This window comes from Pelophylax lessonae, assembly GCF_965119305.1.
Source record: "Pelophylax lessonae genome assembly, chromosome: 12".
Taxonomy (NCBI): Eukaryota; Metazoa; Chordata; class Amphibia; order Anura; family Ranidae; genus Pelophylax; species Pelophylax lessonae.
Window position 1 is genome coordinate 27,898,205 of NC_138779.1, and position 27,880 is coordinate 27,926,084.

The following is a 27,880-nucleotide window of genomic DNA, read 5'->3' on the forward strand; positions in this document are numbered from 1 at the left end:
GCAACCAAGGTCTTAAAATGTGGCAGCATCTGGCAGCACAGTGGCTAAGTGGTTAGCACTTCCGCCTAGCAGCACTAGGGTCATTGGTTTGAATCCCAACCACAGCACTACCTGCCTTGAGTTTGCATGTTCTCTCTGTATCTGCATGGGTTCCCTCCAGGTTTCTTCCCACACTCCAAAGACATGCTAGTAGGTTAATTGGATCCTGTCCAAATTGGCCCTAGTATACGTATGAATGTCAGTTAGGGACCTTACATAGTAAGCTCCTTGAGGGCAGTGATTGATGTGAATGTACAATATATGTGTAAAGCGTTGTGTAAAGTGATGGCGCTATACAAGTACCTGTAATAAATAAATAAAATATATGTAGAAAATAAAGATACGAGAAGTTGTCCAAATGTTCCTACCTGATCTTGGAGCCTGTTTGCACTTTGTTCGTTCGCATCTATCACACCCCTGTGTTGTTGCTTCTTATCTGTTCCCATTTTCTTTACTGTGAATTCTGTGCTAGTTTTCATTAGTGTGAGTTTTAGGGCTTTCATAAGGGCAGTGGCTTCTTGCAGAAATTCCCCTAGAATGAGAAATGCAATCAGAAAACATAAAGACATTCCAATATTGACTTCTCAAACTATATTGTCTAGTAAAATGTGAACCGATAAAGTATGTAATTTTATTTAGTATTAAATCTACCCCTCTGTCTGTGTCTATAAGCAAGCTTATTAGGAGTTTTTTTAAGGATCAGGACTGCAATGTATGCTGTGGAAGGCAGCACTTTAGATACATTTTAGGGCAGATACATTTTCAGGGGCAATTTGATTGACAAGTTAAAGTGGAGTTCCGGCCATAAAAAATCTTTTTCAATGAAAATACCCCCGGGACAGTCAGGGCCAGTACATTCCACAATGGATAGCCTCTGATCTGTCCCGGGTCGCACTTACCTTTTAGAAGGAAATACTTACCTTGAAAATGTCTTCTCCAGCGCTGCCATCTCAGGTGTGGGCAGCTGAAGCTAGGGCGTCCTCTTCCGTGTCCTCTTCTCCCAGAATGCACTGCACCGGCCCTGCTCGTCACTTCCGTTGTGGGCGCGTCATCCCTCCACAGCTTCTGGGCATGTTTAGCAGGGAATGAGGCGCCGCACCGGAAGTGACGAGCGGGGCTGGTGCAGGCGCATTGATTCCTGGGAGTGATGACGTTCAGCTCCCAGGAATCAATGCAAAGAGGAAGTGGAAGAAAGGGGAGTATATTTTTCTGCAATAACAAGGTAAGTAAAAAAAAAAAAACAAAAATCGTAACTATCCATTTCTTTTTCAGTTGACTAGAAGCAAGCGGATGGCCCAAAATCGACTATGTCGATTTTGTGGCCGAAACTACGCTTTAAGGGACATCTCTGCATCCTTGAATAATTCACACAACAACAGGACCAGAAAATCTTCTTTCCAATCTGCACACACAGGGTTGAAGATTTATTCAAGTGGTTGTAAAGTCAGAAGGTTTTTTTTTTATCTTAATGCATTCTATGCATTAAGATAAAAAGCCTTCTGTGTGCAGCAGCCCCCCTCAGCCCCCCTCTAATACTTACCTCAACTCCCTCTCTATCCAGCGATGTCTACGAGTGCCTCAGCCATCCAGGACGCTCTCTCCTGACTCAGGAGAAAGAGGGGCTGAATGGCAGCTCTGTGTCTACATGGATACACAGAGCTGCAGCTCGGCTCAGGTGCCCCCATAGGAAGCTGCTTGCTGTGGGGGCACTTAACAAGAGGGAGGAGCCAGTAGCTCCAGCCAGAAGAGGAGGATCCGGGCTGCTCTGTGCAAAACCCCTACACAGAGGAGGTAAGTATAACATGTTTGTTATTTTTATAGAAAAAAAAAACCTTGCTTTATTTTTTCTTCATAAAACAGGAAACAATAAGATATTGGTAGCAATCAGATTGTACAAATGAATGGCACCCCAACCTATAATTAGTCTTTGCAGCAAAGAGCACATGGAAGGGCGATGTACATCAAAAACAAACAAAAATTTTTAGCTCACTTAGCGCCGGTTCACATTACCGCGACGCTACTTGCAGGGGCGACCTCCGAGATCGCGGTGCGAGCAGCGCGCCGCGACCTTGGAGCGGCCGCCACGGACTTCATAACATTGAAGTCTATGGCGGTCGCCTCCTGGTCGCCCCAAAGAAGCTCCGGACCCTTTTTCTAGGTCGGAGCGACTTGTGTCGCTCCTATTAGAACGGGTCCACAGCTTCCCTATGGGAGGCGACCTGCCTCACAGGTGGCCCCAGTGTGAACCGGCACTTACCAGCCAGCCTGCAACAAAACTTGTTGTTTAGTTTTAATTGTTTAGTTACACACATTTACAAATATATGTGTAAGCTGCAGTGGCCGAGGCAATGCACCCCAGTGTACTGCAGTCCTAACCCTATCATTTTGAGAGTATTGTTTTAAGGTGAACTGTTAATTCGTTTGTTGCAGGCTGGCTGATAAGGGAGCTCGGAATTTTTGTTTGTTGGTTTTTGACACGTGTTGGCCTTCCATGTGCTCCTTGCTACAAAGGTCAGTTATAGGTTGGGGTGGTTTCCATTTGTTTGTATTGTTGGTGAATTGGTGCAGGGACGCACTGGATACCTTTGCTGCCATTGTGCTACTGCTGGGTGTCCAGTGCGTCCCTGTACCTTTAAGGAGGGGTGGGCTCCCTCCAGGCATACCTGCCCTTCATCTATCCATTATTATATATGTGCTCCAACTATGGAGACTCTCACATTTTATAGAGTTAGGACTGCAGTACACTGGGGTGCCGTGACATGGCCTTTGCAGCTTACGCATATATTTGCAAATGTGTGCAGACTAAACCCCTTGTTTTAATGTGAACTGTTAGAGAGGGTTTCGTTTGTTGCAGGCTGGCTGGTAAGTGAGCTGGGAATTTTTATTTGTTGTTTTTTGTCGTCCTTCCATGTGCTCCTTACTGCAAAAGCCAGGTATAGGTTGGTGGCGGTTGCCATTTTTTTGTATTGTAACAGGGAAACTGGGATGTTCTTTGAATCATGAGCACATGTTTATATGATCATTATAACTCCCAACATAAAAAAGCACAACAAATGTTAACTTCAGGTCTGAAATATTACCTTTGCAACACTTACAAACAGAAGGAAAATCTGTACTGAAATCCACATGTATCATCTAGGACAGGGGTCTGCAAACTTTCTAAGCAAGGGGCTGGTTTACTGTCCTTCAGGCTTTAGGGGGCCAGACTTTGGCCGTTGGGAGTAGAAAATGCCCCAGCATCAGTGCTCCATTATTGGTTTTAATAGGAGAAATAGTGTGCCATTAATGGTGTCAGTGAGGGGAATGAATACAGGCATGAAAGCAGGGCTTTTTTCAGCGGGGGAACACAGTTCCGGCACCTCCAGCACTGAATGTATTTTATGGCAAGGAGTGCTGGAGGGTCTAATGATACTGGCTGCTGGGGGATATACAATGTCACTGGTGGGGATATATTTTTGTGTGGGGGTCTATTGTTGCTGGGTAGGTCTATTGTTGCTGCTGGGGGGTCTCTTGTTGCTGGGAGGGATCTATTGTTGGTCTATTGTTGCTGGCTGCTGGAAGATCTGTTGTTTCTGCTGGGGTTCTATTGTTACTGGGTTGGCATTTTGTTGTTTTGGGGGGGGGGGGGTTATTGTTGTGTGGAATATCTATTGTTGCTGAGGATCTATCGTTGCTTGGGAGGTCTATTGGTGCTGGTGGGGTCTACTGTTGCTGGGGCCTATCAAGTTCCATAGAAATACCTTAGTAGCACAAAATTATATTTGGTTCTGTGTTCCCTAAAAAGGGCGATACTGGAAGGTGAGTAGGTGGTGGAACAAAGGGATGGTGCTCAGAGGTGGGTAGGGGGCAGAGACGAAGGGTGCATCAGAAGGGGGGTTCCTGAACCTATTTTTGAGAAAAAAAAGCCTTGTGTGTAAGCGCTTCCACATTCTCACATCCCAGTAGGGGGAATGGTGCTCCATCACTGGTGTCAGTTGGTGGAATTGTGCCCTGAGGTCCAGATAAAGGCAAGCAAAGGGCCACATCTGATCCCTGGACCGCAGTTTGGAGACCACTGCTCTAGGACAATAACAATAATGCCTACCTGTAATGCTGTCACTGAAATATAGTGGACATTATGGCCCTGATTTCCTATTAGTTGAGCCATGCCATCATCCTCTGTCTGGCTTCCATGTTACAGTGAAGGGACAATCTCCTCACCTTGGATGTAATCTGTGTGTAATTCACGGGTCATACTTCTCGTTGAGCCTTCACTCTGCTGTGACGTCATGTTTGTTCTCACACTCTCCACTTCTCCAACTAAGGGGGCTTTTCTCCATTCAAAGCCTTTGCTGCTACTGAGCTCCAGGTTCTGTATCATGTCCTTCATATAAACATTTTGTGTTATATCATGTTTAAAAAGGCAGATAAAAGTGTCAGTTCTTGCGACTAGCGCTTTGAACACAAAGGACCCCTTCTTACATATAAACATGTCTGCATCCCTAAACTGATTCATAGCAGCAGCTACTGCATATATATTTCACTCATTTGAAATGTCCACCAATGTTTATTCAGAAAAACCTATCACAAGAGAAACATGGAGGCTGCCCTAAAAGGATAAGTCCACCTTTTGCAGCATGTTACACCTTACAAACATATTTAGGGTGTAACATGCTCCAGGTCTGCCCACTTGCACCTCCCTGATCCTCACCTGCTGTCTTTTTTCAAAAACAGCGCGGGTGTATGGACCTCTGCCCACACAGCAATCTGTGAATGAATGAACTATAGTCTGACACTGCAACAGATGGCTTGTAGTTCTCAATGATGAGCTCCCTCGCAGTTCACTGACAATTTGTATGGAGGTACAGGCAGCCAAGCTGTCTGCAGGAGCCTTACATTGCACCCATGATCTACTGATTGCAGATGCAATGCTCTGCAGGCTCATCATCAAAATAACTAAAATGTACATTTTTTTTTCTTAACCACTTAAGCCCCGGAAGATTTTACCCCCTTCCTGACCAGGGCCTATTTTGCGATTCGGCACTGCGTGACTTTAATGGACAATTGCGCGGTCGTGCGACGCTGTACCTAAACTAATTTGACGTCCTTTTTTTCCCACAAACAGAGCTTTCTTTTGGTGGTATTTGATCACCTGTGCCATTTTTTGATCATGCGCTATAAACAAAAAAGAGCGTCAATTTTGAAAAAATAACAATATTTTTCAATTTTTTTTATATGAAATTCCCCAAAATAAAATGTTAAAATCAAAATTTTTTTAACATTTTAGGCCAATTTTTTTTTTTACCATATGTTTGGAAAAAAAAATCGCAAAAAAAGTATTTTGATTGGTTTGCGAAAAAGTTATTGCGTTTACTAACAAAGGGAAATATTTTTGTCATTTTTTTTTAATGCGTAATGGCAGCGATCTGCGATTTTTTTTGCGGGACTGCGACATTGGGGCAGACAAATCGGACCCTTGACTGACATTTTTGACACTTTTGGGGTTACCAGTGACATTACTGCAGTAATCAGTGCTATACATATGCACTGTTACTGTAAAAATGACACTGGCAGTGAAGGGGTTAACTTTTTATGAGAGGGAGGGGTAAGTGTGTCCCTAGGGGCGTGTTTCTAACGGTGATTGACTGTGGCTTGATGTGTAAGATCAGTGATCAATGGTCCTACATAGCAGAACCGTATGATCACCATTCTTACACAGGGGAGACTGACAGGCGGCTTTGTCTACATTAGCCGCCTGCCTTTCTCCCGGTGTAACGGACGATCGCGAGTGCCCGGCGGACATCGGGTCCACTGGGCACACACGCAGGAGAGTCCATGACCGCGCGGGAGCGCGCCTCCAGCGGCGCGCGCTCGCTCCCTAGAGCCTCACAGGCTAGCGACGTAGCCCTACGTTGCTTTGCCTGTGAGGGGCTGACTGCCGCCGTAAATAGTCGTGCGCCGGTCGGCAAGTGGTTAAGGGTGAGCTTAGCCTTTAAAAAATAATTCAAGGAATTGATATTTTATACATAGATAGATTGGTCTAGCTTGGATCAATGGAACCATGTATACACCATAACTGGATGATGCCCCTGGAAGCTGAAAATCACTGAAACAGACACCACTACTCCAGTGATCTCCACTTGGTTCCAGGGCCATCTTTAATATTGACTGTACCCTGGGCAAACATTTTCTTGGGCCCTCCCAAATCAACTTAACTATTTGCAGGCAGTGTGGGCTCAAGGAGGAGCTGCTTTGGGCCCCACAACAATGACTGGGCTCTGGGCAGCTGTCCCTTTTGCCCTGTGTTAAAGACGACCCTGCTTGGTTTCTAGTCCTGTGCCAATCGGTGGGCCTGATACATTGAAAACACAAGAGGCTGGCCACTTGGCACAGCTGCTGTGCCATTTTCTGAAAGAATGGAAAGCATTCTCTAAAAGGACGAGGTGGAGAGGCGGGTGGCGACATCACACGCCCACCTTGTCCAATCAGAGAATACTATGCATTCATTTAGAAAATGTAAAGCATTTTTGGATTGGCACCGATGCCCAGCAGCCCACTTGTTCAGTAAAAACAAGTGCAGCCCAGAAAGAAAGTGTAGATCAATGTAGTAGGGGTATCTACTTCAGTGATTTCTTCATTCTTTAACTGAAATGCTGGTCTTGCGATCATGCTCACCCTCCTTCTTCAATACATTTAGTTACTGACCCACAACAGGTTTACAGATAAGGATCTGACTTTGCTCTGACTTTATATGCTTGTTCCAGGTCAGTGACTCAAAGTATTGAAAGCAGAGGGTCAGCATAGAGACAATCAAGAAACATTTTATTAGTAAAACAGAGCAGCGCATAAAGAAACAATGTAAATAAATTAGTATACAGAATAAACACACCATGACAAACATTAACCAGTACAAAAGTGAATTGAAAGAAAACAATAAAAAAGTCCAAAGTGAATAAAAAGTAAAAAGGTAAAAAAGCCCCAAGTATGACTCCTTGTGTGCTTGAAAAGAAATTCAGGAGTAACCCAAGTGACACTAAAGAAGAATGTCAACACAGGAGGCTTACTAGAAAGCCAGTGACCCCCTTTTGCAGGGTGGTTAATGCTCGCTTTTATAACTAAAGGGAAACGAAAACCAGCACATAGGAATCCCGGTGGCAATATGTGTGTTATCCGCCAGTTAAGCAATCTTTCATTTGTTTGAGGAAGCAATGCCTTGTACACACGCAACAATGATCGGCCGACTTTTGTCCAGTGTTGTTTTGTTGGTTGAAATGTGCTCTAGACTGCACACGAATTTTCTCGGCCAACAAAAAACAACTTCAGAAGTGATGTCATGTGCTGGTTTACTTTCTGTGTGTTTTTTCTTCTCTGAGCATGCCCAGTCTTGCTCATCAGATTTTTGTCTGCCGAAATCTGTACTGACTGACGGAAAATCGGCCGTTGTGTTGACGACCAACAAAAATTTTATAGCCTGCACACCAGATTTTATTTTGCCGAAAAGTCGGAGTGGTTTGTCGAAAGCATCATATTAACAAGCCGAAAATCGGCCGATCGGACGTTGACCGAAAATTCACGGCCAACTATCGATGCGTGTGTACGAGGCACAAGGCTCCCTCTTCTCTTCCGGGCTGGAGCGGTTGTACTTTGGTCACCCCCTCAGGGAGTATTTCCTCTCTGCCTCCTCGGGGTTGCAGGGTGACCCACTGATGAGGTCTGCTGAGAATGTATTGATTCAAAATATCAACAGCGCAAGAGGTGAGAAGCTTCTTGGAATAGGTCAGTGTGCTGCTATCCATTTTTTCCTAGCAGCGATTGCCAGTGACAAGCTTTGGGAAGACCTGACTATAGCAGGCAAGCATGGACTGACCTTTAAAGACAGGCATGGATTATTGATATTGTCTGTATTATAGCTGGATTATGAAAATTTGAATCTTACTCTTCCTATCAGACTTCTTTTAAGGCATGGTGATGAAATACGACCCTTTATTCCTCCTCCTGTTTTAGGGGATGCTCTGAAGTTGGCACCCACCACCATACATGGTGGAGCTGTCCTGTCCCCTAGTCCAGTCATTCTGGGCTAAAATCTTTCATATTCTCTCTACTATGTTCGCCTGCCCCTTGGACGTTGACCATGGCTCTTCTTAATAGAAAAACTCGTAGACGTGACAATTTCAATTTAAACTACTCCTGCAGGTTACCACTGCAGTGAAGCAAACCACTGTCAAGGCCTGAAAAACCCCACATCTCAGCAGCGTAGAAGCCAAAAATAGTTACCAGGGCCATGATACATGCAAAGGTGGAGGCAGTCCTATTGGACAGGGTGCGCAAGTATGAACAGTTGTGGAAACCTTTATCTTCTAGCAGACTTTGACGGAACCTTACTCTCCCCCTGTTAACACCCTGCACGTGTCCTCATAGCTCGTATGATGCATTCTTTAGCTCACCCACCCCCCATCCTCGGGGGCCCTTTCCCATCTCTCACTCTTCATTTCCCTCCCACCTTCTTTACCCCTCTCCCTAGCTCTCTTCCCTTCTTTTCTGCTCCATGAGGTTTTCTCCTCTTCTTCTCTACTTGCTTCTTCCACCTGCCGGTTTCCTCTGTTACTGGTTTCCCGCCCTAATGAGTGCTTACTGAGGTAACATCAGCCATGTGTCCTGCTTCGCCAACATGAGACCCTTTAACTAGCCCGGTGCCCTCTTTTCTCCTCCATATTATATTAATTATCTTGATCAATGTATCCTTGTCATGTAGTCTTGCATCACATGACCATAAAGATTACTCTCATTATTGTTGTAAATGTGCAAAATAGTGCAAATAAATTGGGTATGGATGTATAAATATAAATTCATATGATATAAAAAATTGTGACGAGAATAAATGCAGTATAAATATATAAATATAAATTCATGTAAATATGGTGAAGTATATAACGTGTGGCGAGAAACCTCTCTGTATAAATATATCCAATAAATAAATAAAAATTAGATACTTCAAAAATGTGCAGGTAACTTCTGTGTTACAAAAACAAACTTATATTAAATATGTAATCATAAAAGAAGTCCATTTAATATAAAGTGAATAGTGTGCTTCAAATAAATCCACAAAATATTGGAGTGAGTCCTGTGCTCCAAAATTATAAAAGGAATAATTGTCCCTAGTGGAAGGTGTATCCTCAATTTTCAGATGTAAGCAATATTTTCATCAGGCAAAATCCTTTTTTTTTATATATATATATAAGTGAATTAAATCACTTACCAGAACAGGTGGGTTCTGTATGCCGTATGGCACCAGAACCTTTTGAGCTTGTGAAGCCCTCTGGGCTTGGTGGATGTTATTCCTCCGAGTGCCCCTCCGGGGTCCTGAGATGCCTGTAAAGTGCTCACTTCCAATCCATATGTGAGGGGAAAAAAAGGAACTCCAAATGGTGTGATATCGCTTTAAAGGGTCTTTATTTCTTGCAAACAATAACATTTAAAAGAAGGCAGCGTCCCTGGTGGGCTAGCGGTGCGGTGCCTTCTTTTAAATTTTATTGTTTGCAAGAAATAAAGACCCTTTAAAGTGATATCACACCATTTGGAGTTCCTTTTTTTTCCCTTCACATATGGATTGGAAGTGAGCACTTTAGAGGCAGAGAGGTATCCCAGGCATCTCAGGACCCCGGAGGGGCACTCGGAGGAATAACATCCACCAAGCCCAGAGGGCTTCACAAGCTCAAAAGGTTCTGGTGCCATACGGCATACAGAAGCCACATGTTCTGGTAAGTGATAGGGCATCTTTAGAGCTTATAAATTTATGCCTCTGTTGGGATTATGAGATTTGCATTCCAATTAGAAACATTCTGTAGTTAATGTGTATCTAACTAGGACTTTTAAGATACCTCCTAGCATATTAGAGGCTGCGTCTCCACTGTTCAGATGTTCTATTAGACATCCACCTTGTTGTTTTCTGTATTGCATCTTTATCTGTGCCTATGCTTGCATTTGAACAGGAAATATAACCATTTGTATGCAGATAATCATACTGACGCAATGTCACCAATGTCTACATTTCCAGCCCCCTAACATGTCCTAGTCCTTACCTTGAGCAGCTGAATCCTTTGAATGAAAGCCTTGTAGAAGGAGAGGGTCTCATTCCGATGTCTCCCCAGTTGAGATGTTAAGTGTAGAGTTTGGTCTTCCAGTTTGTCAAATAACGTTCTTACGTTGAAATCCTCTAGGACTCGTATTGTGTTCCTCTCATCTGCGACATGTTATGAAAATGTGTTACCAGTATATATATAAATCTGTTGATAGAACCACACAGGTAATAACTTACTGTACCTAATCCGTAGGTGATTTCCTTTTTTCCAATATCAAACACCTCTCCAGAACCATGACAGCCCACCGCTTCATAAAACTTAAGACTGAGTGTGAAAAAAGAAAAACGCTTAGGTAAGTGAGCCAAAGACTTTACGCAAGGCTAACCAGACTTGAGAAAGATCAAGGCTCTCTACTGGAAAAGATCAGCTTATCCACAACTCATTTACACATTACTAAATAATAAACATTTTAACAATTATTTCATATCTTAATATAGAAAAGCAGACGTAAAAAGACTGTCAGACAAAAAAGCCTGACATTTTCCATGCTGGTGTAATGAATGGTGATCTAATGAATGGGTCTCCAAACTATCTAAGCAAAGGGCCAGTTTACTGTCCTTCAGGCTTTAGGAGGGCTGGTCAGTGGGAGTAAAAAATGCCCCGGTAACAGTGGGCATAAACAATGCCTCATCATTGGTATCAATGGGAAGAATGGTGCCATTTATAGTGTCAGTGGGAGAAATGGCATCCCATCATTGGTGTCAATTGATAAAATAGTGCCCCAAGGGCCAGATACAGGCAAGCAAAGGGCCACATTCAGGTTCCATGGGCCATAATTTGGAGACCACTGGTCTAATGAATGGTGTTCTAATGCATGGGCCTCCAAACTATCTAAGCAAAGGGTCAGTAAACTGTCCTTCAGGCTTTAGGGGGGCTGAACTGTGGTCACTGGGAGTAAAAAATGCCCTAGCATCAGTGGGCATAAACAATGCCCCATCATTGGTATCAATGGGAAGAACGGTGCATTTTATAGTGTCAGTGGGAGAAATGGCATCCCATCATTGGTGTCAATTGATGAAATAATGCCCCAAGGGCCAGATACAGGCAAGCAAAGGGCCACATTCGGGTTCCCTGTGCCATAATTTGGAGACCACTGGTCTAATGAATGGTGATCTAATGAATGGTGGTGTAAGAAACAGCCTTCAGCTCTTCACTGGGACAATATTTCTATGATCTTTTAAGACTAATGAACATTTGGCTGTAGCTTTAGACCATCAACTAATGACTGGAAGTTGCTAAAAAATAATAATGAAGTTACAAAATGAAAATGAGAGGCTGACATTTAAAGATGAAGCACTGGAGAGGTTTCTCATCAGCAAATGTCTGGGATACAAATAAAAAAAACCTGTCTAGATGCAATACCTTTCTCCACTGCTCCCCTTTCTTTGATTATTGACAAGCCCCAGATGGTCTTATGATAAGAAAGGAGTGAACATTATACCAATCACTCAGCACACAAAAGAAGAGAAGAGTACCTTTCTTGTGTCAGTACATATTCTGGAGGGATGTACGGTTCTCCCAGACTCCTCCATCTGGGCTTCCAGTTTTTCATGGGGCTGGGCTTGTGTAATGAGGGTCTCAACAGCAAAGTTATGATGAGCAGAACAATCATTACTATGAAGAGCAGCAGCAAAACTCCTAATCAAATGCAAATACAGAATACACAAGAGATGAATCCTTATAATGAAGATGTTTACATCACACAAGTCTATTCTTTCTAGCATATTTATGGCCTTCGCTAAAACTGTCACATTTATTGCTGTTTTGTTCATTACAGTGTACTTCTTGTTTTGTAGCTGTATAACTTCTCTCATATTCTGTTGATGAGGGCGGCTGTTTGGCTTGAATTTCCTTCAAGCCGACAAGATGTATGAGTGTGCTTAAACCCCTCTGGCATTGCTCAGAGAACGAAAAGCCAATGCTTAGTAACACACAATTTACCAGAAGTTTAACCTACTTTATACCACAAAATGCTCTAGACTTCAGAACAGTTGCAGCCAATTTTTTATACCTGGAGGCAGAAATACCTAAACAGCCACCTACAGAGATAACTGAAGTACCAAATGTTCTCTTAGAAGAGGTAAATCACGTTAAAGGGACAATGCTATGTTTACATTTAGATTCTGTTTTTAGTAAATATATTAAATTGTATCAAAACCAAAAGTTTTATATATTGAAGGTTATTAATCATTAAATGTGGTGGCTGCATTCGTTTTCCTTTTTTTATTTTCTTTATTTTCAGTTTTCACCTGGTGATCCAGGTAGTAAGTTTTTTATTTTTTCAACTTAAGAGTGCATTAAAAAAAAAAACAAAAAAAAAACATCACAATGGATTTTATGATCAGTGCAATGTGTTCCTTGTGCTGCTGTCTCCTTTAAAAACGTCCTCTTCCTCTGAACCCCCAGTCGCCGTGATCTTCTGGTGCAGCAGTGGTTAATAGGACTGAGGGAGCTGAAACAGGTTCTCATCAAGATTGCTCAACTATGCTTGTCCTTTCCACACTCCTCCATTCATACAGCCTGTACTTTCACTTCTATGAACGAGGAAGGCGGACCTTTCAATCATCCACCTGTGCCTAATTTATAGATAGCTTTTTAATAATCAAAGCTATACTATGGCCTCTATGAATGTAAGAGGTGGGCAGAAAGAGGGGGCATAGTCAGCCATTCTTGATGAGTGTCGGTCATAGCTCCCTCAGCTCTATAAAAGGTGAAGTTCACCTTTTGGGGAAAAATAATAAATGCACATATTTCTGAAGAGAAAACATGCATTTATTATTTTTTCCCGCAGAAGCCTGGAAAGCATTGCTACTGATCACTAGTACAATGCCAGGCTCTTGCAGACTCTCAGTATAGCTCTCTGCCCATGCCTCCAATACAGGCAGATAGTTACTGAAGGAGCAGGAAGATGAATGAATTACCAGAGTGCTCATCAGCGCAATTGAAGAAGGTACTTGTAGTCCATTCATTCACAGGTCGGTATTTTTAAAATGTCACAGTGGGGGCGGAAAGTAGAACTTCCAACAGTGGCGGCTGGTGCTCCATGGGCAGGGGGGCAGCAGATGGACCACACCAATCCCCCCCCTGGACCACACCAGCCTGCACACTATACCCACCCCGGTCGCCGGCTCACTCACCCTTAACATGTGGAGGGCAGGCAGGTAGCAGCAGCAGCGGCGGCTTCTCCTCAGTCTCCTGCGTCTCCTCCCTCCTCCTCGGCCAATGGGATGGCTTCTCCTTTCGGCCAATCGGGTCTCAGGATCCGCTTCCTGAATTGGCCAGGAGGAGGATCCGTGTGACAATAGAGAATGTTCATTCCCTATTGTCACACAACTGGGTGGGCTCAGGGTGCAGTGCTCTGCGCCCCGAGCCCACCATTTTTTGAAGCCTATTAGAGCCTCTGGCCCTAATCACGTGCTTCAAAAAAAAAAAAAAAAAACTCCATTGGAATCCATGCGTTCGGCGCCCTGCATGTAGATTTGGGGGCTGGACGCATGGATAGGGGGGCGGCACCCCTGCACCCCCAATGGATGGGTCACCACTGATTTCCAACCAGGTGGGGGAGAGGTGTGTACATGTGTGAACATTACACCCTAAATGCAATTGTGTAACATGCTCCCAAAGGTGAACTTATCCTTTAACCCTGCCACACCGGAAGATTACAGTAGCAAGTAGCCCAAATACTTTTTTTTAAAGTAACTTATGCCTAGTAGACACGATGAGAACATCGGATGAAAAAAAAACTGCTTTTCAGAGTGATCGTCTGATAATCTGATCATGAGTACACAGGTTTCGAGAGCTGATCCTGACAATTCCTACAATTATATCAGAAAGGATCAGCACAAAATGTTTTCTCGTACGATAACCGAACAAATGATTAGTATAGTATTTATAAAAAAAAAATTGTGTGACCAAGACCACGCATGCTTGGAAAGGAAAGAATACATTACAACACCAAACATTGCATCACTTCCGAAGTTGTATTCTGTCATACAAGAATTATTGTAACTTTAGTAACCTATTGGTTTTTAATATGAGACTAACATGCAAAAAAACAAAACAAAAAAAAACCAGACAATCATTTGTCGGATATTGTTATCATACGTACTAGGCATTAGGCTTTAAAGCTAGCTGCACCTCCCTTTTAGTGCTGCACTCATGTGCTGGAGAGGTGATACAGAATGTAGATCTAATTTAACATGTTTTATATTTACCTACAATAGCCCCCCAGTTGGGGGCCAGGTTCAGTTTTTGTTGGGGAACAAAGCCATTTTTTGTAAGTTGAAAGGGGGAAGAAGGCTGGATATGGGAAGCCACTGGGTCACAATGAACATTCCTGTCCTTCACAGTAATAAACAGAGAGCGTTCCCGAATCCAATTATCTTGGAATACATATGTTCCAGGGTTTATAAATACATGAGCAAACCTGTAGAAAAAAAAAAAAAAAATACAACACTCCCAGTTCAGTGATTGGCTTTTCCAAATACTGTCCACCCCAGCCACACAACACCTACCTAGAAATGTTCACATTGGTCTCTCTGATAAGATAGTCCAGTCTCCGAAAGGCCCCAAAGTCCCAGTGTGGGTTGGAATTAAACAAATGATATTTCTGATATATGGGGTAATGGCTGGATGCCCGTTCTATAAGATAAAATAATCATTCTAATAATTATTCTATTGGTAGAATACCCTGTCCTTACTCTCATAACTGTGCACTGCTTGTCTCTGCCAAGAGCTACATACCAAAGGCTCAATTCACAAAGCTTTACATGTGGATAAGGATCTCTATTTTCAGCTGTAATTTTTAAATCTTATTAAAAATCAGCAAGAAATTTAACTTTTTTGGAAAAAAGATCCTTATTCCTGGTGTATTCGATTTATGAGTTCAGTCATACATCTGGCCATACATGCTTTGAATTTTGTCCAATGGCTCCGAAATCTGCTAAAATTCAATGTGGGTGGCCCTGTCAAAACCATCCGACTCAATAAACGTTGACTGAAAAGCTGGGTGGAAAATTGTTGGCCAAACAGTGACTAAAGCCAAAGTTTGGGTATTCTGACAGCTGCAGGTGCTATGCCTTTCTGAATACAACAGCAAGCAGAAGGGATTCCTCCATGCATGCTATTTAGCATGTGTGGCGTTATCCTAGGTAGGTGCTAGAGTGAACGTACTATAGTTTTGCTTTCTCTGCCTAACAGAGAGACAGTAGGTAAATGTGTGTGCTGTCTGCCTAACAGAGAGCTGTGAGCAGAGTCTGCTCAGTTTGCCCTGGTAATGCTCATGCTGTCTTGAAGCTTCACACTGGTCTAGCAGCTATGGGAGGTGCTGGACAGTGGGTGGAAACCTTGCAGCTGAAACCATGAATATCCATACATCCCTAGCCAATTGGAAGCAGAGATGCCCCTAAGCATACTGGATGCCTATAATTATATTTGATGAACACATAGGCCCTGGGTCTTCCTCTACAGAGAGGGGTCCAGGTGGGAGGGAGCCTGCAGCCCCTCCTCAGCACAGGCTGCCATGTGGCCTCAGGTGGGTGACCTGAGAGCCTGAAACATTGAAGCTAAAACCCCAGGGTTCTCCTGAGAGCTGACTGATAAAGGATGTCCATGGATCCTGTCTGGTATCACGGAGGAAGGTGACCTGTGGCCAGGGCCTTGTGAATACAGACCCCCTAAACGGATCCTAGAGACTGGTGCTGTTAATTCCCCTCTGCGTGCTTAAAGTCCGTTGCTGAGTGTAGGATAAAGGGAACAACAGCTGGTGTCATGAAGATGCAATGTCCACTAAATTTTTCCTACTACAAAGGGATTTTGCTCTATTCTGTACAGTCTGCTACACAGTTCTACTGAGAAATCTGCCCTCGTATGTGAATAGTTAATTTAAAGTATCCTACTAAATCCCTTCTCCTATCCAAGTTCTCCAAATAAAACCAAAAAATAACATCCCCTAGACTGGTTATTGGAGACAATGAGTGGAAGAGTGTGTGCACCTGTTTGGGAAAAGTACACTGTGACTGGCTGCGGATGAAAAAGTGGGAGACCTGGGCAAACGAACAAAAAATTCGAGCGTCTCTCGCGGCAGTAGCGCTACACATGCGAGGCGGAATCTATTCGATTTCTCTCGTTTAGCCCACACAGCTAACAAAAGAAGTCAATGCATGTATGACAAGCAAATATACAATATTATTAAGCCAATAACGTTTAAATGCATGCAGTATATGGTAACAGATATTTGATGTAATATTGACAATATTGAGAAAATGGAAGATCCATTCTTTGGCCATTTCTGCATTAATGGTGGAGCACTACAAAAACTGCTGATTCCATTTAGATTTTTTTTTTTTTTTGGAAGATTGTGGCGGGAAAAGTTATTCTTTGCCAATTACTGTTCCTTCATACACTATGCAGGTGTTCAGTTATTGTAACTCCCGAATCAAGTAAAATATGGGACCATACATGGCTAGAATATTTCATGAGGTATATTTCCAGCATTATAAATCTCAGTCACTGTATTGGTAACACTCATTATCCTAACTAAAGTCATAATAAAGTCCACTTTATACATATAACTACCAAGCAATGGCAGTTTTTACACAACCCCTTTGGCTGGTCCATGCCCTGCCGTTCAACAGAATTACATAACAAGGAAGAAGAGTCATTGACCTCAAAACAAAGATAATATCACGTCACTCTTCCAGTAAAGATAAATTCTGAGAACAAACCTTTTTTAGACTAGTCAAGTGTGCTAAGGAACAATCCAAGTGCCAAATGTAAAAGACAGAAGTTCCCTTTTTTTGTATCTAGATTTTATTAGTTAGCTGGTTGTGCTTATATTATGTATACTGGTGTACCACTATTTCTTTATTATTGTCTTGTTGACATGAAACTGCCTTTCTAGTGAAAATAACATATTCGAAAAAAAGGCAGAAGTGCCAGACTAGTTTTCCTAAAACGTAGTTAACCTAAGCAAGCCTGTAAGTTTCCTTTTGTAACGTCAGATTTTTTAACACGCACAATATAGGTTTCTGCCTATATTAACACATCATGTTTTACATCTCATTTTCAGATCCGTGCACAGAGAATCTAAGTGGTACCTAATAAATCTTGTATCTGTATTTATTGCCTGGGATGCAGATCTTGGCTTACTCACCATTGGGTAAAACGCTTAGTTGGAATAGAACCAGGTCACCCTCATTGACACACAAAATGGGGTTGGGTATTCTGGGAAGAGTTCCCGAGTGCACTGATGTCACAACCTGTTCCCTCTCTCTTGATTTTCTAGGCGTTGGCACTGACCAAGAGTTCCCTAAAAGGTAGATGGGTTTATTGTGACAAGTACACATAATGAAATTAAGAATTTTAAATTTGTGGCAAATCACGAGTTGCAAGCATTATACCATTTAGAAGAATTATGACTATCAGGCTTGTGTAGGGGTCACTGCAGTTTGCAAGGCCAAGACATATACTCAAAGTTATCACATTTCTGGGATGGAAGATGTGATTGTACAGGTGTTACAAAAGTGTGTGAATACAATCGGTCCTGTTGCCCTGTAAACTATTTGTGGTCAGCACATGTTCAGATCAATCATATATGATAGACTTGGGCATCACTGTGGATGACCAATTTGCTACAGATGAGATTGCCCATTGCAAAGCAGAAGAAGCAGGGGCATCACCAGGCCCAAACACCAGGAGTATCTGCATGGGTTTACTTCTTGGTGCCCAGAGTCAGAAAAACCCACCCAAGTGGTTTGGCATTTAGAGTATCAGCAAAGCCATTGGTCCTGTTGCCCGAAGCTCTTCAGGGGCATAGGCATAGCGATAATCTTTCTTTGCAAATCTCACAATCAGAGTGGTGCATAGTCAAGGGAAGCTCTCCCAGGCTCCTACATGGTTCCTCTATATGTCATGTGATGCTGCACTTGGCACAGACATTGGTAGTTCGTTTTTTACTTTACATCACTCCACTGCCTAGACACTGTGACCTTCAGACGGGTAAGTAGAAGGGGGCAATATAAGCACAGAGGATGAAGAGGGCATGGGGATGTTGCTTCACATGTGGCTCTAGCAGAAGGGAGATTAAAAAGGCTGTCTGTGGGGTAATGGGGCAAATATGACTATAGGACTTAGGGCTATGGCATAGGGGGTGGGTGCTTGGGGAATACTCTTGACTGTTGCACTCTAAACACTGGGCTGTATATTACATAATCCTGACTGCTGCACTAGATAGGATTCCCTGTACATTACATGCTTTTAATTGCAATATTAAAACACTCAAGGCAGATATATTTAACAAACGTCCCCCAGCTTGCATCCTCACAACTCGTCTCAGCATCAAAATTTTGTCCTAGGGCGGGGTTGCCATTTTTTTTTTTTTTTTGATGCTGCATGATTTTGACCCCCCGTGTGCCGTAAGCTGTTTGTTACATACTCCCAGGGTAGCGGATAAGGCAGGAAAACCAATCCTGTTGTACTGGGCCCAGGCCCAATCAGCTAAACAGGGGGGCCCAGGGCAGCTTTATTGTTAATTTCTGCCTAAATTAATAAATGGATTTTTCTAGACCATGCTCTCACTCCTACTTGCTTACTAGGGCTTAAATTACATTTCTGTTGGGCCCCATCGGGTTTTGCTTTTCCACTGCACCCCAGGGGCCGGGGGGGGGGGGGTGGAGGTAGGGTTGAGGGGGCCCTATGATTTCTAACAGCGGCCCCGCATACTCCTGACCACTGCACTTTGTGTGCTGTGCATTACATACTGAACCACTGCACACCACTGTCCTTTTCTTCAACCCGCCCTCAGTAGGTCAGCGGCAGGGACTTTTTATTTTTTTTCACCAGGTATCCTTTAGGCATGTCTGTGTCAGAAGCAGTTCAGCCTTTTTACAGGGCATCAGAGTGACCCAGGGGGCAATGGCCCCCCTGGCCCAGTCCTCCCCTGACCATACCTGGCTGATGTCCCTGGAAGCTGACTCCAGTGATCTCCACTTACTTCCGTGTCCTGATGCATTATGAATACAGGAGGTCGGCTGCTCTGCACAGGCACCATTCAGAGAATGCGTTGCATTCTCTGCATGAATACAAAGCAGTCTCTGATTTGACGAGGTGGAAAATTCAATGTTGAGAGCCTAAGCCAGCCGCTCTCACCCCCTGCACAGCCCAGTGTTTATGTGATTGCTCAGTTCTCGGGTCTTAGAGCTGGTGAGGTGACAGCTGCAGCATCAGATCGATGCTGCAGCCACAAAGGTGACTATATATGTTTTTTTTTTTTATTAAATCCTGCACATCTCCTTTAACTGACCTGTAAGAAATGCCTCAATGACCTGGGCACTGGAAACTATTACACCAAATATTCCACTGGAGGCAAAGACTACAAGCTGCACTCGCTCACTGTTCCTGATGTGATCCGGACCCAGAACATTCAGCACCTCCTGGAAGATATGGAAAAAGATGTGCATGTAACTGCAACATATCCAATAAACCAAAAGTAGGTAACCTAACCTACAGTAACCAGATGTCCGAAGAGATGATTTCTGATTGGTTGCTGTAAGTTATTAACCACTTCAGTTCTGAAAGATTTACCCCCCTTGTGACCAGGCCATTTTTGTGCTATACGTCACTGCGTTATTTGACGTGGTCATGCAAAAAATGCACCAAAATAAAAATTATATCCTTTTTTTCCCCACAAAGAGAGTTTTCTTTTGGTGGTATTTGATCACCTCTGCGATTTTAATTTTTTGCATATTAAAAGACAGATAATTTTGAAAAAAAAACCCCATAATATTTTAGTTTTTGCTATAAAACATATCCAATAACAAAATGTATAAAATCTAATTTGCTCCTCATGTTAGGCCACTATGTATTCTGCTACAGATTTTTGGTAAAAAAAAAAATCCCAATCAGCGTATATTGATGAAAAGTTATCACATCTGCAAACTATGGGATAGTTTTTTGGAATTTATTTATTTATTTTTACTAGTAATGGTGGCGATCAGCAACTTATAGCCGGACCGCAATATTGCTGTGGACAATCGGACACTGACACTTTTTTTGGAACTAGTGACACTAATACAGTGATCAGTGCTAAAAATTATGCACTGTCAATGTACTAATGAATCCAAAAAGTGTGGAAGTGCTCAGTACATACAGCGCTCCAAGGAGAAGTGCCTTGGTCCATTGGAACTTTCATCTGTATCTGTAGATCATCAACAGGGTAGAGGAATGGATGACAAACTGGATGGATAGATGAACAGGAGAAGGGACCTGAGACTGGAACCACTGCAGCTCCTGCAGGAGATCTGGGTAGGATCACCTCAATGTGGAAGAAAACTAATAGCAGGGCGCTGAGGTCAGTATCAAATAAAAAACATTTTATTAAAATAAGCAGCACACTTACATAGAAGTTACCATGAAACAGCATGGACAGGGAACACTTGGGACCAAGCAACTGTAATCCTTGTGAAACCGTAGGCATCACTGGGTAAACAGAGACCGAGGATGACAGGGAGTCAGCCAGCTCCAAGTATGGATATTAGCAAGGGCGTTCTAGGCTGCACATGAGGATGACAGCTGTCAAATTGCCTGGTGGATGTCATTTGAAGAAGAGGGCAAGTGCCCTGGAAGCTTGTCATGCACAGACCCCCCTCCCCAACCCGACATCTACCAGGCATTTTGACAGCTGTCATCCTCGTGTGCAGCCTAGAAGGCCACTGCTAATATCCATACTTGGAGCTGGCCGGCTCCCTGTCATCCTCGGTCTCTGTTTACCCAGTGATGCCTACGGTCTCACAAGCATTACAGTTGCTTGGTCCCAAGTGTTCCCTATCCATGCTGTTTCATGGTAACTTCTCTGTTTACTTAGTGATGCCTAAAGCTTCACACTGATTATAGCTGCTTGGTCTCAGGTGTTCCCTGTCCATGATGTTTCATGCTAACTTCTATGTAAGTGTACTGCTCAGTGCCCTGCTATTCGTTTTCTTTCACTGTACTGACACTGGCTGGTTAGGGGTTAAACATCTAGGGCAATCAAAGGGTTAAGGGTGTGCCTAGCCAGTGTTTTTCTACAGTGTGGGGGGTGCTTTTACTAGAGGAAAACATGGATCTTGTGTCCCTGTCTTACTGACAGAATGGCAATCTGCCTTGTTTACATACGCAGATTGCTGCTCTGCCTCTGTACTGAACGATCGGTGGGTGCCAGCGGACATTGAGCCGTGGTACCCACTGATCGGCTCCCGTTGTGTATAATCATTCATTATAAAGCATTCGCACCCGATATCCGGAAATGCAGGATCACGTATATGTACACGTTATCTTGCGCACCGTGGCCACCCTGCAGCAGTATATCTCCTATAAGGTAGTCAGCAAGTGGTTAACTTGATGCTTTTTGCTCTCTCTTTGTATTGTAAACTGTATTAGATTATCTAGTAACATATTTGCCAACATTTGAAAAACATTTCCAGGGACACTTTGCAGCACAGCTATCAATTACTTACCACACCCACTTCCCTGAAGCTCCGTCCACTCAGCATAATTAATCTGCGCCTACTTATCATCAGATTATAGGTTCTAATTAAGGCCAAAGTAGCAGAGTTGGAATGATCCTCCCTTTCAGCTGCACTACTTCTGCCTAAAGTTTAAAATTCTCATCACAATTCCCTGCAATTCTAAAGTGTGAAATGTGCTCAGGTGTGACCATACAAAAAATGTAATATGGAAATATAAATAAAGTGCAAGGTGCAAATAAGTACAAGAAAACCTAAATATACTATCTGGTATAATTAGGTTTTATCTTACTTGTTTACACCTTGCATTTTATTTATATTTACATATTACATTTTTTGTATGGTCACACCTGAGCACATTTGACACTTTATTCACATGTCATGTTATCGGATATTTTTGCACATAAGATTGTTGCTTTCATCCTACCTACCTTCATGTCTGTGATTGTTTCTTTACTCTCCAGGGGTCCCTCTCTGCTCTGCTGTGGCGGCCGCCCCCGGCGAGGCGCTGCCGAGAACGAGTGCCTTTGATTTAAAAATGTCGCCAGGCGGCACCATTACATGACTGTGCATGCTCCCGCCGAGCCGAGCTTGTACAAGCTTTCTCGAGCCGGCAGGCGTCGGAACGCTGCATGCGCTGTTACGATGTCAGCCCGCAACCATTTTTTTACCGGCACCAGCTGCCCGTAATGGGCATTTACAGGCAGCCAGATTAACGGGTGCTTGCCGGGACAATGTCAATTACCGGGACAGGCTACTATTTGATGGGGCTGTCCCGGCAAAAATGGGACAGTTGGCAAGTATGTATTAATGCAGCTTAGTCAGTGTAATATGCAGTATGAGATGATACACACCTCATACAGCATCAGAACATAAGGTGTTATAGGATTTGGAGGCAGAGGTCATAAAACACCAGAAATCGTTGTTCTAGTATACTAAAGGTAAAGGTCCAACAACCTGAGAAATCACTGCTAGAGCGACATCTGCCCAAGCTGTTAGGTAAGATCCCCAGCCATTATCTGCTATACTATTGTTAGAGCCCATTCAGACTAGCGCGACACGACTTTGGGGGGTGACCTGTGAAGTCGCGTGCATCGCTGTGCACCGCGACTTTGGCGCGACTTGCAGAGACTTCACCTAATGGAAGTCTATGCAAGTCGCCTCCAGGTCGCCCCAAAGTAGTACAGGACCCTTTTTCTAAGTCGGAGCGACTTGTGTCGCTCCTATTAGAATGAGTCCTGTGCTAATCAATGGACCGCGACCAAGCGCGACTTGTCAGGCTGACAAGTCGCCTGACAAGTCGCGCTAATGTGAATGGGTTCTTACAGTTATGTGCTTTTCCTTTAAAAACTGGTATTTGTACAAACACACTGTGCTCTTCCGATTGTCCCAGTCCTGGAATGTTCAGTGATCATTCTGAGAAGTCTGTTGGGATTGCCTAACTCTAGACCACATGAATGAAAGACAGGCAGAGAGACCGGTTCTCATTTTTTTAGGCCAGTTTCAAAAATGATAGCTAATGTATGTTGTTTTCTGGATGATTCTGCTATCTGTATGTCAAACAAACTCCATTGTGTCTTTCTGGTGGCTGCTTGAGATTATCATCTAAAGAGATACAAGTGTTTGGGTACAAATGTCGTTTCTAGTTTTAATCAATATCCATGAACTAATACAGAGACATTCATTGGCCAAAAGTAGGCTCAATTAATTTCTTTGTTTTCTTTTTTTAAATCTGTTTTTATTAGAAATTTTGAGAGTAGAAAACAACAACAAAGACAGTAATAAAAATGACAAAGAAGAAAAAGCCAAGTCAAGTAGATGGTTCCAAGAAACATTTAGAGACCACCATGTACAGTATCTCACAAAAGTGAGTACACCCCCTCACATTTTTGAAAATATTTTATTCTATCTTTTCATGTGACAACACTGAAGAAATGACACTTTACTACAATGTAAAGTAGTGAGTGTACAGCTTGTATAACAGTATAAATTTGCTGTCCCCTCAAAATAACTCAACACACAGCCATTAATGTCTAAACTGCTGGCAACAAAAGTGAGTACACCCCTAAGTAAAAATGTCCAAATTGGGCCCAATTAGCCATTTTCCCTCCCCGGTGTCATGTGACTTATTAGTGTTACAAGGTCTCAGGTGTGAATGGGGAGCAGGTGTGTGAAATTTGGTGTTATCGCTGTCACTCTCTCATACTGGTTACTGGAAGTTCAACATGGCACCTCATGGCAAAGAACTCTCTGAGGAGGTGAAAAAAAAGAATTGTTGCTCTACATAAAGTTGGCCTAGGCTATAAGAAGATTGCCAAGACCCTGAAACTGAGCTGCAGCACGGTGGCCACGGCCATGCAGTGGTTTAAGAGGACAGGTTCCACTCAGAACAGGCTTTTCCATTCTCAACCAAAGAGGTTGAGTGCACGTGCTCAGCGTCATATCCAGAGGTTGTCTTTGGGAAATAGAAGTATTAGTGCTGCCAGCATTGCTGCAGAGGTTGAAGGGGTGGGAGGTCAGCCTGTCAGCGCTCAGACCATGCGCCGCACACTGCATCAAATTGGTCTGCATGGCTGTCATCCCAGAAGGAAACCTCTTCAAAAGATGATGCACAAGAAAGCCTGCAAACAGTTTGCTTTAGGCAAGCAGACTAAGGACATGGACTACTGAAACCATATCCTGTGGTCTGATGAGACCAAGATAAACTTATTGGTTCAGATGGTGTCAAGTGTGTGTGGCGGCAACCAGGTGAGGAGTACAAAGACAAGTGTGTCTTGCCTACAGTCAAGCATGGTGGTGGGAGTTTCCTGGTCTGGGGCTGCCGGCACTGGGGAGTTACAGTTCATTGAGGGAACCATGAATGCCAACATGTACTGTGACATACTGAAGCATTGCAGGATCCCCTCCCTTCAGAGACTGGGCCGCATGGCAGTATTCCAACATGATAACGACCCCAAATACACCTCCAAGACAACCACTGCCTTGCTCAAGAAGCTGAGGGTAAAGATATAATAAAATATTAGCAAAAATGTGAGGGGTTTACTCACTTTTGTGAGATACTGTATCTTGTGTACATACATGTAAATAGGATACAGCACTGGTGTTATTATCCTCCTAACACAGCATTACAGCCAATTGCAAAAGGATTGTAATGGTAGATCGCCATAATCAGTACACGTCATAATATGGAGTGTCTCAATTCATTTCTGACATATACAAAAACCAGTAAGTCTGAATAAAAAGTCACAGAGCTGGCTTAACATCCCAGCGGGTACACAAAATATCAGTTTCAGGTGAACTGGACACTTTGGTATTGATTTACTAAAACTGAAGAGTGCAAAATCTGGTGCAGCTCTGCATAGAAACCAATCAGCTTCCAGTTTTGTTTTTGTCAAAGTCTAATTGAACAAGCTGAAGTTAGAAGCTGATTGGTTACCATGCACAGGGGCACCAGATTTTGCACACTCTAGTTTTAACCCCTTTAACAGTATGACCTTTTTGCATTATTGTTTTTCTGACAAAGGCAACTGAACATAAAAGACATTTCAGAACCTGTTTAAGAGTAAATAATATTTTTTTTACTCTAAAAGGTCAGCTATCAGCACTTAAGTGGTTTGGAAAGAGCAGCATGCAATATGTGTAAATATACAAACACAAAAAGTACATAAAAAGTGCTGCTTTTTTTTTTATATATTTTTTATTGTCTCACACTAAATCCTAGCAGACTAAATGCTTTTGCAAACAAAGTATGCCACCTAGAGAGCTGCAAAAGTACTGCATCATCTGCATGCACACAATTATGTGATATAAAGTGGAGTTCCAGTCCCCCCCTCCAAAAATTTAAAGTCGGCAGCTATAAATACTGTAGCTGTTGACTTTTAATATTAGGACACTTACCTGTCCAGGGGTCCCGCGAGGTCGGCACCCCAGACGATTTTTCAGTCGGCTTTCAGGTGCTGCCCCCGCTATTCCTTGTAAGGGAAACCGGCAGTGAAGCCTTGCGGCTTCACAGCCAGTTCCCTACTGTACATGCGCCAAGGAGAAGGGGGGCCGAACTTCCTGCAGGGAGGTCTGCGGCAAGGTCCTCCGGAAGTGGGGATAGGTACCCACTCCCCCCAAAATGGGCTAAATATGGCAGCGGAGAGGGAAGCAAAGAAGCGGAGCTTCTCCTTTTGGGTGGAGCTCCGCTTTACCATTGGTGGGGCTATACTTTAAGTGGCATTAAACCAAAAAACAAACATCTAATATATTGGAGCTTACCAATGTGTAAATGTAGTAATTGCATTTTTTATTTTTAAGCTTCTCTTTATTTTCACTTGGTGATCCAGACAGTAACACACCTCCTGTAATAGGGATTTGCACTGGTCCAAATCAGTTGGTGGAGGGGGGATTATGGTGTGGGGTTGTTTTTCAGGGGTTGGGCTTGGCCCCTTAGTTCCAGTGAAGTGAACTTTTAAGGCGTCAGCATACCAAAACATTTTGGACAATTTCATGCTCCCAATTTTTTGTGAACAGTTTGGGGATGGCACCTTCCTGTTCCAACAGGACTGCACACCAGTGTACAAAGCAAGGTCCATAAAGACATGGAGGAGTGAGTTTGTGGTGGAGGAACTTGACTGGCCTCAACCTGAGTCCTGACATCAACCTGATAGAACACCTTTGGGATGAATAAGAGCGGAGACTGCGAGCCAGGCCTTCTCGTCAAACATCAGTGCCTGACCTCACAAATGCGCTTCTGGAAGAATGGTCAAACATTCCCATAGACACACTCCTAAATCTTGTGAACAGCCTACCCAGAAGAGTTGAAGCTGTTAAAGCTGCAAAGGTTGGGCCAACTCAATATTGAACCCTACGGACTAAGACTGGGATGCCATTAAAGTTCATGTGTGTGTAAAGGCAGGTGTCCCAATACTTTTGACAATATAATGTATATGTCATTTTATTTTGCCTTTAGACCCACCTTCACACGGGGCAGATTCTGTAGTGATCAGCTGGGGGATCTATGAGCTGATACCCTGCTGATCACAGCAGATCAGGTGGATGATACATCCGTGTCCGCTCAGTATCTGGAGAGCAGACACGGGCAGAGCCTGCTCTATGGTAGGCTGGTGTAAATGGATACAAGTTAATTTACACCTGCCTGTCCATAGGGATGAATGGACCTTCCGATCAGGTCTGCCTGAAAGACTGACAGGTGGACCTGATCAAAACACCCATCTGAAAGGGACCTAAATAATTCTGTTGTGATTTCATGCTACAAAAAATAATTAATACCAGCTAATTTGCATCTCTTGAAGGCTATAAGGGCAAGATGTCTCCACCAGAATCCTTAGCTGCAGCCAAACAATGTTATCGCCCCTCAATGAATGAATTCTCTATACTACGGAATAAACAAATGCAGAAACTAAAGGAGAGGGAGTGATCTCCTTACTGCTGGCTTGTTGGAGGGGCTGGAGATAAATTCCTACAGTGAAATCTCACAGATGGAGCCTCCATTTCCAGTACAAATATTAGCAGGGTATAGGAAACCAGTGCTGTGAGAATTTCAGGGGATGCCTGTGTTGTGTATTAGAAAGTAAAAATAATCAGCGCAACCCCTATCCAAACAATACAAGTGATGTGCACAAAGCTGCAAGCAATCAGTGCCAAACACAAAACACCTGAAATAATGTATAAATAATATTGCTGCGCTAAGTGAATAAGAATCAATAAATAGCAAATTGTGTTGTGTATTGACAAGCATGGAAAACAGAACCTGATTTGAATACTTTTTCCAGGTCAATGACTGAGAAAGTTTGAATGCCACAGCATCAACTTGATAATCAGGTTTACGAATAAGAAATCAGGTTTAGTAATAAGATATGGACTCTACCGAAACTGAGAGTTTGGTGACCTCATACACTCTACTGCTGCCCTCCATCTGCCAGGTATGGACATGTGCCATCAGCTGGGAGGTTTTCCCTGGGATCTGAAAGTAGTTGTATATAGGGTGCTCTTGGCAAAAAAGGACCCTCCAAAGATCACACTTTTCCACTGCAAGTACCGGCTCGGCTCCACTCAGCCCTGCTTGGCTCTGTTGGTTTTCCACTGCATGGTACGGTGTTGGAATGGTTCGGTATGGTTTGCTTTTCCACTAAAATAAAGTGGGTGGGATAACAACGATTCTCTGACCAATCAGTGGCTAGTAGTGACAAACAGTCAAGGCTACATGCAAAGGATTGT

General features: G+C 43.2%; 1 protein-coding gene across 1 annotated transcript in view; it reads right to left on the minus strand.

The window, feature by feature from the left end:
- LOC309568829 (uncharacterized protein) overlaps positions 1–27,880 on the minus strand; it is a gene marked incomplete at its 5' end in the record, with an annotated part of 291,543 nt that overhangs the window by 25,762 nt on the left and 237,901 nt on the right. The window contains 9 exons of the mRNA XM_082274615.1: positions 408–571; positions 4,240–4,402; positions 10,098–10,258; positions 10,339–10,421; positions 11,633–11,795; positions 14,372–14,583; positions 14,672–14,798; positions 17,311–17,466; positions 19,459–19,588. Of these exons, the coding sequence (XP_082130741.1) occupies positions 408–571; positions 4,240–4,402; positions 10,098–10,258; positions 10,339–10,421; positions 11,633–11,795; positions 14,372–14,583; positions 14,672–14,798; positions 17,311–17,466; positions 19,459–19,588 (1,359 nt within the window). The remainder of the gene's footprint in view (positions 1–407; positions 572–4,239; positions 4,403–10,097; positions 10,259–10,338; positions 10,422–11,632; positions 11,796–14,371; positions 14,584–14,671; positions 14,799–17,310; positions 17,467–19,458; positions 19,589–27,880) is intronic.